At 34.1% G+C, this 12481-nt stretch overlaps 1 protein-coding gene across 7 annotated transcripts in view; it reads right to left on the reverse strand.

The window, feature by feature from the left end:
• Positions 1-805: 805 nt before the first annotated feature.
• The window catches only part of hfp (Poly(U)-binding-splicing factor hfp), an 84622-nt gene continuing 72946 nt past the window's right edge, over positions 806-12481 (reverse strand). For 6 of the 7 annotated variants that reach the window (XM_069821677.1, XM_069821681.1, XM_069821678.1 and 3 more), the window contains exons 12-15: positions 6187-6324; positions 3959-4044; positions 1454-1560; positions 806-1343 (exon numbers count right to left, since the gene is read on the reverse strand). In XM_069821677.1, coding sequence (XP_069677778.1) covers positions 1234-1343; positions 1454-1560; positions 3959-4044; positions 6187-6324 — 441 coding nt within the window. In that variant the 3' untranslated portion in view covers positions 806-1233. The remainder of the gene's footprint in view (positions 1344-1453; positions 1561-3958; positions 4045-6186; positions 6325-12481) is intronic. The other variant, XM_069821682.1, reaches the window with a different exon arrangement.

Below are 12481 nucleotides of genomic sequence, written 5' to 3' on the forward strand. Positions count from 1 at the left end.
CTAGCACTCGAAGTTGGTCTTATGTTCGGCACTTAAAGAACTTTTAACAGAAACTTTATACGCATAACTTCATTTGGTGGCAACCAGTTCACAACACCGTTACAACAGTACAACATAACTGTCAGCGGCCAGCCAGACAACAGCTACGCACATACATGGAAGGATGATGAAAAAGGGGATTCACTGCATGACATCACATCAGTATTATACTCCTCACCACATGAGTTGCCTCATCACGTGCAACGTTACTGCCAATATGATCCAGATGAAAATAAATAAATAAAAACCATAAAACTGATTAAAATATGCCATATAGACACTAAACTATTGAAATATGATGCATTTATCAAAATCACGAAAATGTGCAGTTATATGCATTATAAAATCATGTTCAAATAACTGAAAATTCCATTAATACGTGCACATAATGCAAAAGCATACATTTTTAACCCCTAAGAAAAAACCTGCAAATGCATGAACTTCCGGGCCCTAATTATAACCAATGATAGGATGACAAAGATGATGGCTAGTAGAATTTTGCTTATTTTTAATTTTAGACACCAGGGAGCACCAACAGAGATTACCTAAGAACCACCTTAATCTGAAAGTAGTAAGTGTTGTACAATGTAAAGTTACAGTGAAGTTTTATTATATGTTACAAAATTAATACCACAGGACGCAAGGTTTACTTTGTACTCCATTTATCTGACGAATCTATATTATCTTTTTTGGACAGACCTGAACTCATGATACCCTGGTTCAGATATAAGTATACAGTAGTAGCCGTTACATCATCAAAAATGAATTTATCAAGAAAGGAAAACATTTCTTTATTGGAGAAACTTTAATTAATTTCATTAAAACCATCCAAATACTTCTGGATGTTGTTTAACATTGTACTTTTATCATGTTTAGCAGAATTATGTATAAATCAACAAATACAGAACTCTTTTTCTCTCCTCAGAAATCGCATTTCATTTGCATCCCATGTGTCAGTCGCTCCTCAGAATTAACCGGAATGCTTTTCTCTTTCAAAGGTCTTTGAAGGGAACGTCACATGACACTGTCAGCAACACTCGGATTTATGCCACTTTAATCCAGGAAGAACTCCTGCACTGATCACAAGTGTAACACTTGTCCCACTTCACCCTGAAGTCTCAACATATCATATGTCAAGTCTCATAGATTAGTTACTATCTTTCTCCATAGGAGAAATAAACTGCATTTACATTTTCAACCAGAGAAATCACTATGGTCAAACAGAGCTTGATCATATAGTTCACCTTTCACTAAACGTCCTCCAAAGTACCTTCCATTTAAAGCATCCCGCGCACTTTCTGCCTCTGAAATAAAAATGCAAGAGGTAAGTATTCAGAAATGAAATTTGAAAGGTGCTATGCAAATTAATGAAATATAAACTCTGTTTTCGAAAAAATTTACATACTGAACTTACCACTCATTTGTGAGAATTCAACAAAAATTTTTACGATGACTTCGGCATCATCATCATCTTCAGACTGCTTTTCGTTATAAATTATTACCCTCTCTACTATACCATACCTGAAAGAAGAAGAGAATTTACTGTCGTCATTTATACACAAGAAAACGGCAAGATAATCAAATATTCATCATTTAGAACAGTGGTCGTCAGCATTCCCTGAAATGGGTAGAGAGTAAACTGTGCAAAGAAATATGCTCCGTCATGCAGAAGGGAGATGTAGAAAGCGTACCTATCAGCAGCCACAGGTGCACGCTGATGCTGTAAGAGACCTGCGAGTAAGAGATGCTAGCCAGAGGGTGCACTGTGCTGACGACCACTGATTTAGAAGATGGAAAGTTTTCAGAAGAAAATATCATAATGTAAAGGGGAGTTTAAAACATATGTTAATAAGACCTATTTCGCAACATTTATATCATCGTCCTAACAAGTATTAGGCCTAATGGCCTGTTACGGTCTCAAGCCATCTTTTTAAAGGTCTTCCTAGTGTTCTCTTCCCTCTTGGACAGTATGTAGAAATGTGACGAGGTAATGGGAGTTCTTTCAATGCGGTGAACACGTTGCTGCAGTTAGTTCTGTAACTATAGATGTAATCCAAAACAGAAGATATTTTAAGGCAACATTTATACATACAAGAAAAAACATGCGTCCTAGGATTGTCATTTAATTTTTTTAAATGTGAGACTAGTATTCTCCCTTCATAGAAATCGGTATCCAAGTTCAGACACTTTTGACACTGTCTTTCAGTCATTATCACTTTCTAATCTGTGATCACCTGTGATCCTTGATAGGAAGAAACAGATGAAAGTCATTTGATAGTAGATTAGGGTTATCCCAATATAACTACTGCAAGAGCTCTCAAGTTGCAGCTAGGCAATGTGTGACCAACAGTTACCACAAAGAAGCAAAATAGCTTTTGTCAGCAGCATAGGACGTTAACAATTCCTTTCTTGTAGCTTTTAAAACGTTCAAATGTTGCACCATAAAACAACTGTACTATGAGTGAAATAACATGCACTTCATGGTTGCAAGAGTTTCTTCCTTTGGGGTGTGACTGTAAACCCATATCTTCTTGCCAATGACAATGTGTTCCAGCAAAGACAAATTACAGTGGAATCTTGATGCACTGTTCCCGTTATAGTCGTTTTCCCACCTTTTTTTGGTCCCAGAAATAGTCCCATATAAATAACATTATTTTTTCCCGGTTCCATAGTTCTCGAACTATCCTTTTATAGCATCGATTGTTGAGAACTCACAGTCCAGACACCATATTTTCCTGCATGGACAGTTTTCCTTTACTTTGAAAGGACGAATGTTTTGCTCTCCATTATTATCTTTGAAGCAAGAGGATGCAGAAGATTGTGATCCGGAGACTGTGTCAAACTTTGCGGAGAAACGTAAAATGTATTACACCACCACGATATGTGACATGATTCATCATCTTAGTGCAGCATGCAAACTTTCTGTTAATGTGGAAATTAGTTACTATGTGTGTGATCTGTGCTTTGAAGACAGGGCTGTGCTACAACACAGACACTGATCTCCACAGTGGCAAGTGTTTCTGTACATTATGTTCAGTACATGTTCCACCTTTCTGTTTACTTCACTATCGTTCTTATCAGAAATTCACTACAGAATTCGGGCGTAAAATGTGCACGAAACAAAAGCTAATTGCAGATTTTTTCTGCAAGAAATAGTGTACATAATGTTCTAATAAAGGTGCATTCAGTGTAATCACTAACCATTCAGTTGTTCATTTCATACCCTATTTAAGCAAACAATAGATTTTTATCGCAAAATAAAATATTACAAGACACCTCCATTATGATTTTACATTATTATGATTATTGTTAAAATTTAAATGCATCGATTATGTGGATATTTCCCCCTTAAATCATCTAGGGAACAGTGGGATACGTTTGTAACTCTGTTGTGTCTATTATACGCCTAAATACGGTAATTTTTATGGTTTCCTGGTATTATCGTTTTTATTCCCCGTTCCCCCAAAAAATGATGGATCGAGGTTTCACTGTTTTACATGAATGACAGAATACAACAATTCTTGGTGCCTCCTCACATTTGGACCCAATTTGCACACTCCTTGTGAAACTCCAACTCCTGAATAATCTCGGCATTTTTCTACATGACAGACTCAAAAAGTTATGTGGCAAAATTTATTCTCCACACTTTTTTTTTCATCTGATGGACCTGAATGTCATGGCAGATGCTAATCTTGTATAAACTGAATTCTTGAATCACTAATTCTAATCGAGTTAGTACCTTAACTGGCAGCTATCACCAGATTTGTAGTACTAAGTGCTGCTAACTGGCACGAAGTTGCCAACTGAGAAGAGGAACTACTGCAACAAAGTTTATGAGTGCAGACTCAATTTTAGTGATGCTGTATGTCTTATAAACTTATTTTGGTATGCCCCTCATAACACATAACAGAAAACTCACTTGCTACACTCATCTTGGATCTCTTCCTGGAGTGTCTCGTCCACATCTTTGGGTTCAACCATATTTCGAAGAATTACAACTCGACTCTGAAACAAAATCACAAATTCTTTAATTCCTGTTTATAATTGGCAAGAACACTAGAATAATCATATTTAAAAGCAAGCAAAATAGTCAAAATGAAGTTATGAAATTTGTAACATTTATTTTCATACACATGCCGTGAAGAAGAAGAGATAAATTCATACTACATTTACATGAAAGCAGAAAAAAAGGTAACTTTTTACTATTAATAATGATAAAAATGGGATGTACTATGGAAAGGTTTTGTGTATATCTATACTAAGGCTGACCTGCAAAGTATACATTTTTGTATATTTGATAAGCAATATGGACATTAATTTACAAACTTCAAAATTATTTTTCATGAGAATTATGCGCTAATAAATTTTGAAATTACGGATTTCCTCCAACACTGAATCTTAAAGCATGACGAGATAAGTGAAACTGTCAGTTCAATTGAATACTGTCAAGTATAGGTCGAGATACTATTAGTAAACTAGTGTTGTAGTTGTAGTAGTGAATCTAATGCCCAGGCACCTAAATGTTCTCAATTCGCCTTCTATTAATAAACTTGATACTTACAACATTTTTTTTCCCCTTGAAAGCATAAGTTTGTTGTATGTTCCAATGGAAATTAGGGCAGTAAATGTCAATGAATTTTATGGATATGTATTTAATAACTTTTAAAATAAAAGTTTACTGGAGGATGCGTTCAAATGGATAAGGGGTTTAAATGACAACTAAATTTATAGCTCTGTATTTAACCTCAAGATCAAATCACTTATATGATAATTTATACCGTGTGTACACATACATTCTGTGTTTCATATTAAAAACCCGTATCTTTTATTCTCTAATATTAATTTACTGTAATTTACAAATCAGGTTGTCATTCTAACAAGAGTTGACAGGAATATATGTAGCCTATAGTGCTACTTCAACCGTCACTAAGATATTAGGTACACATGCTACTAATTTCGAAACCAGCATAAAAAATAATTTAACATTATTTCCATATTTATTACCATGCAGACCTTCTAGCTTGGAAATGGGTGACAGCAAAACAAATGAATTACAACCATTAACAAACCCATCTAAATCCAGAAATAAATTATGGTTAATTCTCTCTCATGATAAGTAAGATTTCAAATTTTAGCTCACTGCCAGAGTGGTGAAGAAACAAAAAAATTCAGTGCTTACCTTCATTATTCAAAATAAATATAAATTCACTGCACAAGAACAATGAAAATCTCATAAAAAAAAAAGAGGAACGAATGTTATGTATTTACAGATTCAACACCAGTGAAGAATAAAATCTAGCTTTTGTGGTATTTACTGAAAATAATGTGTAGACATTTTCACTTTATTTTTCTTATGCACATAAAAGAAATAGCATTCTCAAGTGACCAAAGTATTAGGTAATTGAACAACGGGAGCTTAAATTTTCAAGTAACAGTTAACAGCATTTTTTATTCAATACAAAGATGATGATTGTCATTGGCTGATACTCTACTTTGAACTACCTATGCTTTCGTGTGTATTTTAAGCAAAACAGACTTCCTATCAAGTACTGATTCTGCTCATCCTCTTTAGAATAGGATAAAAGTAATGAACATTATATATATAATGCATTACGTCTTAAAAGCTGCCAGTAAATGAAGATCTTGCTGGTTGATTTGCTTGAACCAATGCACTGTTCAAGTCCGCAATCGAAGTTACCTTTCAGATTTTTCCAATAAATGAGCAGATGTGGCATACACAATAATTAATGTAAACTGTTTGTTATTATTCTTGCGCAGTGATTTTACAATAATGTGGGGAGCTCATGATTAAGTTAAACCCAGGATGATTTATTTTTGTTGAAATAATATTAGCTTTATGAAATATGCGACCTATATTAAACACAAACAAAACTACGACAAATAAAAATAATAAAGAAAATCAAAGAAGCTAAAAAAAAAAAAAAAAAGAGGAGGAATTATAATAAGAGGAGAAAAGCTGTTTACTTATCACATAAAAATAGTGAGAAGTCCCAGAATGGGCATTCACAACATGGCATTCAAAAGAACCGCAGAACACCTCTGAACTTGAAAAGTTGGTTATAATTTGCTTTTTTTTTTTTCTTTTTTGTATAGCAATTGTTAGTTTTTTTTTCTCTACTCTCTCACCTCGACTTTGCGCATTAGTTTCTGCATAACAAGATGGCGTGCACTCTGACCCTTGATGGACATATTCTCCTGCTGCTGCAATGTCTGGGGCTCCGTTTCCTCCAGCAGTTTCTTCTGAAGTTCCTCCTGCTGCTTTTGCTGCATAACATACCAAGCAAGTTCCAGCTTCAAGTTCAGAACTGCGAAATCTTCTGAATGCCACTTACACAGCAAAATACGAAGCAACTCAAAAAAAAAAAAAGCAAAGCTGTCTTTAGAAATTTTAAATAATCAATAATATGGAAACTGTTGAAAGAGAGATAGAGTTTGTTATTTAATATTAAAGGTCTTAGGAATTGAACCTAAATCCTGAAGATATGTAAGTACCCATTCCATAAATCCTAGTCGTTAATTTAAGTAAGAATTTAACTGTAGGATACTCGATGTATTCAAATTATTACAATTTAACTGTCGATGTTGCAAGCGGTCTGATCTTAAGGTCTTGTGTAAGGATCGTCATTTTTTCAGGTCATTGCCATAATTAAGGCATATACGTTTCTCATTTGAACAGCTCTGTGACAATACATTAAACACATAATAAGAAAACATTTTACTCATTTGTAATATCAAGTTTATAATTAAAGGCCTGTAAATTAAATTGCCTTCCGAACTTGTATTCTTTAGCAGCTTTGTAATGATAAGGAACAATTTCTAAGCGCTACAGTGATTTATCTTGCATTCTATTTGTTTACCGTAATCATGATCTACAAGTTCTTTTGAGGAAGTTTACAGGTCAGCCTATAACTACCAATTATAGTTGTATGACAAAATTTTTACAAAGATGTTAGAGAGTAGCTACCCAGAATAACTACAGTTTTAATTCAAATTAACCTTTTACGACTAAACATGTAACCATGAGCTTAAAGCTTTGCTATTTTACACATATGCTATAAGGCATATTAAAAAACTATGGTTCATCTGTTGTGAATTACATCAAATTCATTAATGCCATTTAGAAATATTTGCATGTTCTCGATTTAATCTGTAAATAGGTATCTTCAAAATTATTTTTCCTATGATGACACATAGTTTAGTATGTACAGCAACTCATGAGACATGGAAGTTGATAACCAAAATATAAACATTTGAACAAGGTAGAGAAATTAACAGTCAATGATTTTTGGATCTGAAGTTTTAAAAAACAGCAAATATTAGGTTTTAATGCAGTCGGTTTCAGTTTGAGCTGAGCTGTTTTATGCGAGCATGCAAACAAATCTCAGCACATACAATTTGCAAGTATGCAAACAACTAAAGGAAACATTCTGCAACTTCCGCATTGTAAAATATATATATTTTTTTCAGGTAATCTCAGATTACACTCTTTCGTTGCCAGGGCTTGAAATGGATATTTCCACAGACTAGAACACACTGTTGTTTTCGTGGATATGGTGGTGCTGATGACAGAATTAATGAGCAGTGAAATGATACAAAGTATTACCATGCTATGTATGTATCCTACTTAACATTTAAATATTTATACACAGTGGGCAAAAAAAGAGGCACAAAATTTAAATGGTTATATTCCAGTAGCTAATGATTTTACTTGAAAGTTTATTTCACAGGCAAATTTCACAGTCTTTGTAGACCGGGAAAGTACTGTAATATTTAATTTTTTACATTTATGCCGAACTAAGCATTATGGTTTTATGAGTTCAGCAGGCCAAACTGTTTGTTGTGCTATCATCATTTGTTTTCTTCCATTTTGAGTTCTCATTTTGTGAATAATGGGTCGTTTAACGAATGAAGACAAGATTTTCATTAAACATTTGCACCAGTATGATAATTTATCTGCCTGTCAAATTTTAAGGCACTATGCTCAGCGAGAATGGTCTGTTTCAAGTGTACAACAAGTGATTAGTAAGATATGGACATGATATCCCTCCTGAGAGATTATTCCGTGAAAGATCGCATTTATCAGATTCTCTGATGGTTTCCGCTGGAGTTTGAAATGAGATCTTAATCCTATGGACTATTTTGTATGGAGTCAACTACAAAAAGAAGTTTTCTACAAAACAAGAATTCGTAATATTGAACATTTAAGACAACACCTTCTTGAATGTTGGGACCGAGTTGATCAAAGACAGATAACCAGTGCTATTGGACAATGGAGAAAATGCCTACAAATGGTTGTGTGGGCAAATGGCGGTCATATAGAGCATTATTTTAAATTTTGATTATGTGAAAGATTATTAATTATTATTAATTTTACCAACATTTAGTTTCTGCATTTTGAAGTAATAAATTGTCTTCAAAAACATTTTTTTGCATAATTGTGTATTGACCTCCATAAGATTTTAATTGAGCCTAAAAAAAACACAATACGACGTCCTGCTCATCTTTAAAGTCTACTCTTTTCAATAGTGTATTCATTATAAATTAATGTTACGTGTTTCCGAAAATAGAGTATTTCTAATTTTGTGCCTTTTTTTGGCCCACTGTGTATATACATCAATTAACATAATTTCGAACATTTCGAACACGTCTTTGAAAATTTTAATCCCTTGTATCATATTTATACAGATAGAAACCACGAATGATAGTCACTTCATTCAGCCGAAAAATACACCTATACTAAATCACACATCCTTAATATGAGTAATTTACTTCGACACGTATATTATTATTAGCAAAAGAGAATTTATGATTGGAACCTTTGCTTTGCAAGTCTTTGAAATGGATGCTCAGTCCGCAGTTTAAATAATAAAAATTCAACTCACTGCCTAACAGTGGGCGAAGACATCTGATTATTAGCTCGATGTGGAGTGATAAAATGTTACTGAATCCTGGTCTTTTTAATTTCATGCTATTATTTACAACCTCAACAACACTAAATGCTGAATCAAACATATCAAAGGCATGCCATAAGTGTATTATAAATTACCGACAGCACATGAATGCTCTTATAATACAATAAAGCAGTACCAACAGTGCTTAACTGAAACGAACTGGAATCTCCGGTCTGTTCCAGTCCATTTCAAGCTCTATCTTTTGCATAAATTAAGGTACAAATCTGAATAAACAATTATGCAAAAATATACATATTAAATATTCCTGACGTGCAAAAAAACACACACTACATACATTGGTTTCCATACATTAAGAAAATGAGATATTAAAAATGTCTATGAACATAGTTTATTAGTAAACATAATAAGGTGTGCTTAATAGAAGGAATATAAGGCGAAACTAAGCCAATCTAAGCTGCTCTTGCTGAATTCTCAGTTTGATTTTTCATTGCACATATAAAAAAACCACTATACACGAGACTGAGGTACAATGCTGACTATCCAACCACCTCAGACATAATGCTAAAGGTTCGTGAGTAATTTTTAATAAACTGAACAAAGATGTCTGACTACTGTAAACAGATAACAATTGTATTCCTTAACAGCAATCTGAAGTCCCTCTTTCTTTTATACAGTGCATTTGTGACTTCTCTGTAGGTTCTTTGGATAAGTATGAGAATACTTTATTAAACATAAGAGATATAATGCGCATAATTTTAATACCGTTTCATTTCTGTCCTTAAATAAATCAGGTGCCACATAAGAGACTATTCATACACTAACAAGAAAGAGATCTTATTTAAAAACATGCATAATTCAGAGACGAAATGTCATATCAAGAAGTGTGTTCAGAAACGGAAATGTTCACATAGCTTAGTATTAAAAAAAAAACTTTTGGTGGAAGTATGCATGTGGCATCTCTAAGTTTTAGAAATAAAGAAATCTGTTCCAGCTGGTGAAATAATTTTATTGCAATCTCCCGGAAAAGTGTTACTACAAACCAGAAAAATACTGTTTAAATAATATTCGAAATATACGATAATGGAAATGTTTTGTGTATGTACTATGAAAGTGAAGATAAACCACAGAATTCGGCTTCATTTAAGAGAATTATTTTGAGAAAATTAGGTTTCTAATACAAATTATGGAACATTTCTTAAACAAAGGGTGATTTCTTTATCACATCAGAACTGTTGGGGGCGTTGTGAAAAAAGTGTTTTTTTTTTTTTTTCTTCTTTCAAAATTATAGTATAAATGTCAGCTGCTACTGTTTCGTAGGATTAAGGATTTTCAGAAATGAATTTGATTCCTGAAAGTAAGAAACATCTTCCCTTAACTCTGCAGAACAAATTCTGTTTTCTCACCATGCAATGAAACCAGCTACTTTCGGAACTGGTTTGCAGAGAACTTCTTGAACTTACTCTAGGAACAGGATAGTATATATTATCTGTTTACTGATACATCATTGTACGAATAAAGAAATACTAGCAGAGAAGAGAAAGAAGTTTTGACAACTGCACTGGACATTTTTTTTACATCATCTCAGTGATGGTTTCAGGGGGAACATTTCTTTTCCATCTCTTCGTAACAGTTTCCACTGGCAGTTTTAATATGCAGAGTCTACCTTAGTGTAAGGGTGGGGTGTGACAGCATTGAAAAATCGCTGTGATAGATAATAATTTTATCACAGTGTGATTTTTGGGATCGGATGATTCATGGCGATTGCAAATGTTGTAATGTCCTGGCATTCACAGAGTCATTCATTAAAGATGACGGCAGGCAATACATGCCACATTCCAAGGGTAATGTCATCATTAGTTGTAATGTAGAAGTTTCTTGTTGCCTCAAGTCCCAGCTTGCCTGGGTTCTTCAAATCTTTAATTCGTGGTCATTGTACAAAATTAAGGAATGTAACTTACTGTTCTTTGCAAGGAGTATGTGTATCGGAACAACACCGGAATGAATCCAAACATTACAATCTAAAGGCATGTATTGAACACAAATTATTTTAAGACCCAAACCATAACTTCTAACTGGTGACCTGAGGTGTATTTAGTGTTCTCTTTCACATATTCCATAACATTCGATTATTGAGATTTTATATAAATCAGTAATGAGGGTTAAATGGTTAAATTCATCTACATGAATCGCCTTTAGCAAAATGGACTATAAATTAGCACTGCATTTAATCAAAACATTTCAATGTTTCCCATCACTAGCAGACAAATGTTTATCACTCTTCTGGAGATTGAATTGATATATTGGTGCAATGCCTATCAACAAAAGTTATTAGCATGGCGAGTATACTAAAAACAAAATACACTCTGACCTCTGTTATCACGATATGTGGGTGAAGGCATATTATCTTCTGATTTGCAGTCTGAACATTGGAGCTGTCATACATACGCACAACAGTTGCCACTGCTATAAACAATGTATGTCAGAAATGGCATTTCTCGGAGCTGTGATTCTGGAACTATATTCACAGTCAGAACTAGTGACAAAATCACACGTCACCGTACTTCTACGAATTCCATAGATATCATATTATAAATTATAGACACTTGGAATATCTCGTGACATTCAGCACAGTATGGCAACAATAAGAACAAAATAAATGGTTGGTAGCAGTGACCAGTGAGATCAACATTGTGCTAATAATATATCGTGACGAATTTTTCAGTTGTGCGGGATTAGATTTAAGTGATTGTAAAATAGCAGATACAAGTAGTTTTTCGATCGTTGTTTAGTCAACTAAGCCAGGATATAACGGAATAGGATGGCCAGTTCCTTTTCTCCTCCATTGCATACACAGCCGACTAGTAACATATTACACTAATCAGAATCCAAATGTATACAAACAAATCAAGTGAGATGTACTGCTTGATAATAATAGATGTACATATCAGCCAGATCCTCAATCAGAGGTATTTTTCGATAGAATAGCACTTATTTGTGCCGGGATCCATGGAAGACCACACAGTAGGCACACTTAACTCCTAGGTGCTACAGCCCATGGAGGGCCTTGGCCTGTCTCACAATATGTCAGACTGTTCTGTCCATCGCCTTGACTTCTAACCTCTCACTTCCAGCTTGGTCAAATCTTCCTCCACTCCCTCTAACCATCTTTACAGTAGGCACACAGTGTAACAAATTATGATGCATTTTCCAACTGAGATTTCGGAAGTGGCAGGGTTTCCAAACTAACAACGTATGTTATCTTCAAAGTAGAACGTGGCTATGATGATAGCAAGAAATGTGACACCATATGCAGCATTGAGATGCACATTTACTTCTGGTATAGCAAATGCTATCTAGCATCTTCTGCCAGCCATTTTATTTACTTTCTTTCTTCATATAAGCACTTTCGGATCAAGGATCCACTTATATATTCTAGCTTAGAACTGACATTTCATGTTGAAATATATACAGAACAATAATTTCTATACTAAAAACATAACTTGCATACT

This window comes from Periplaneta americana, chromosome 3 (genome assembly GCF_040183065.1).
Source record: "Periplaneta americana isolate PAMFEO1 chromosome 3, P.americana_PAMFEO1_priV1, whole genome shotgun sequence".
NCBI classification, from domain to species: domain Eukaryota; kingdom Metazoa; phylum Arthropoda; class Insecta; order Blattodea; family Blattidae; genus Periplaneta; species Periplaneta americana.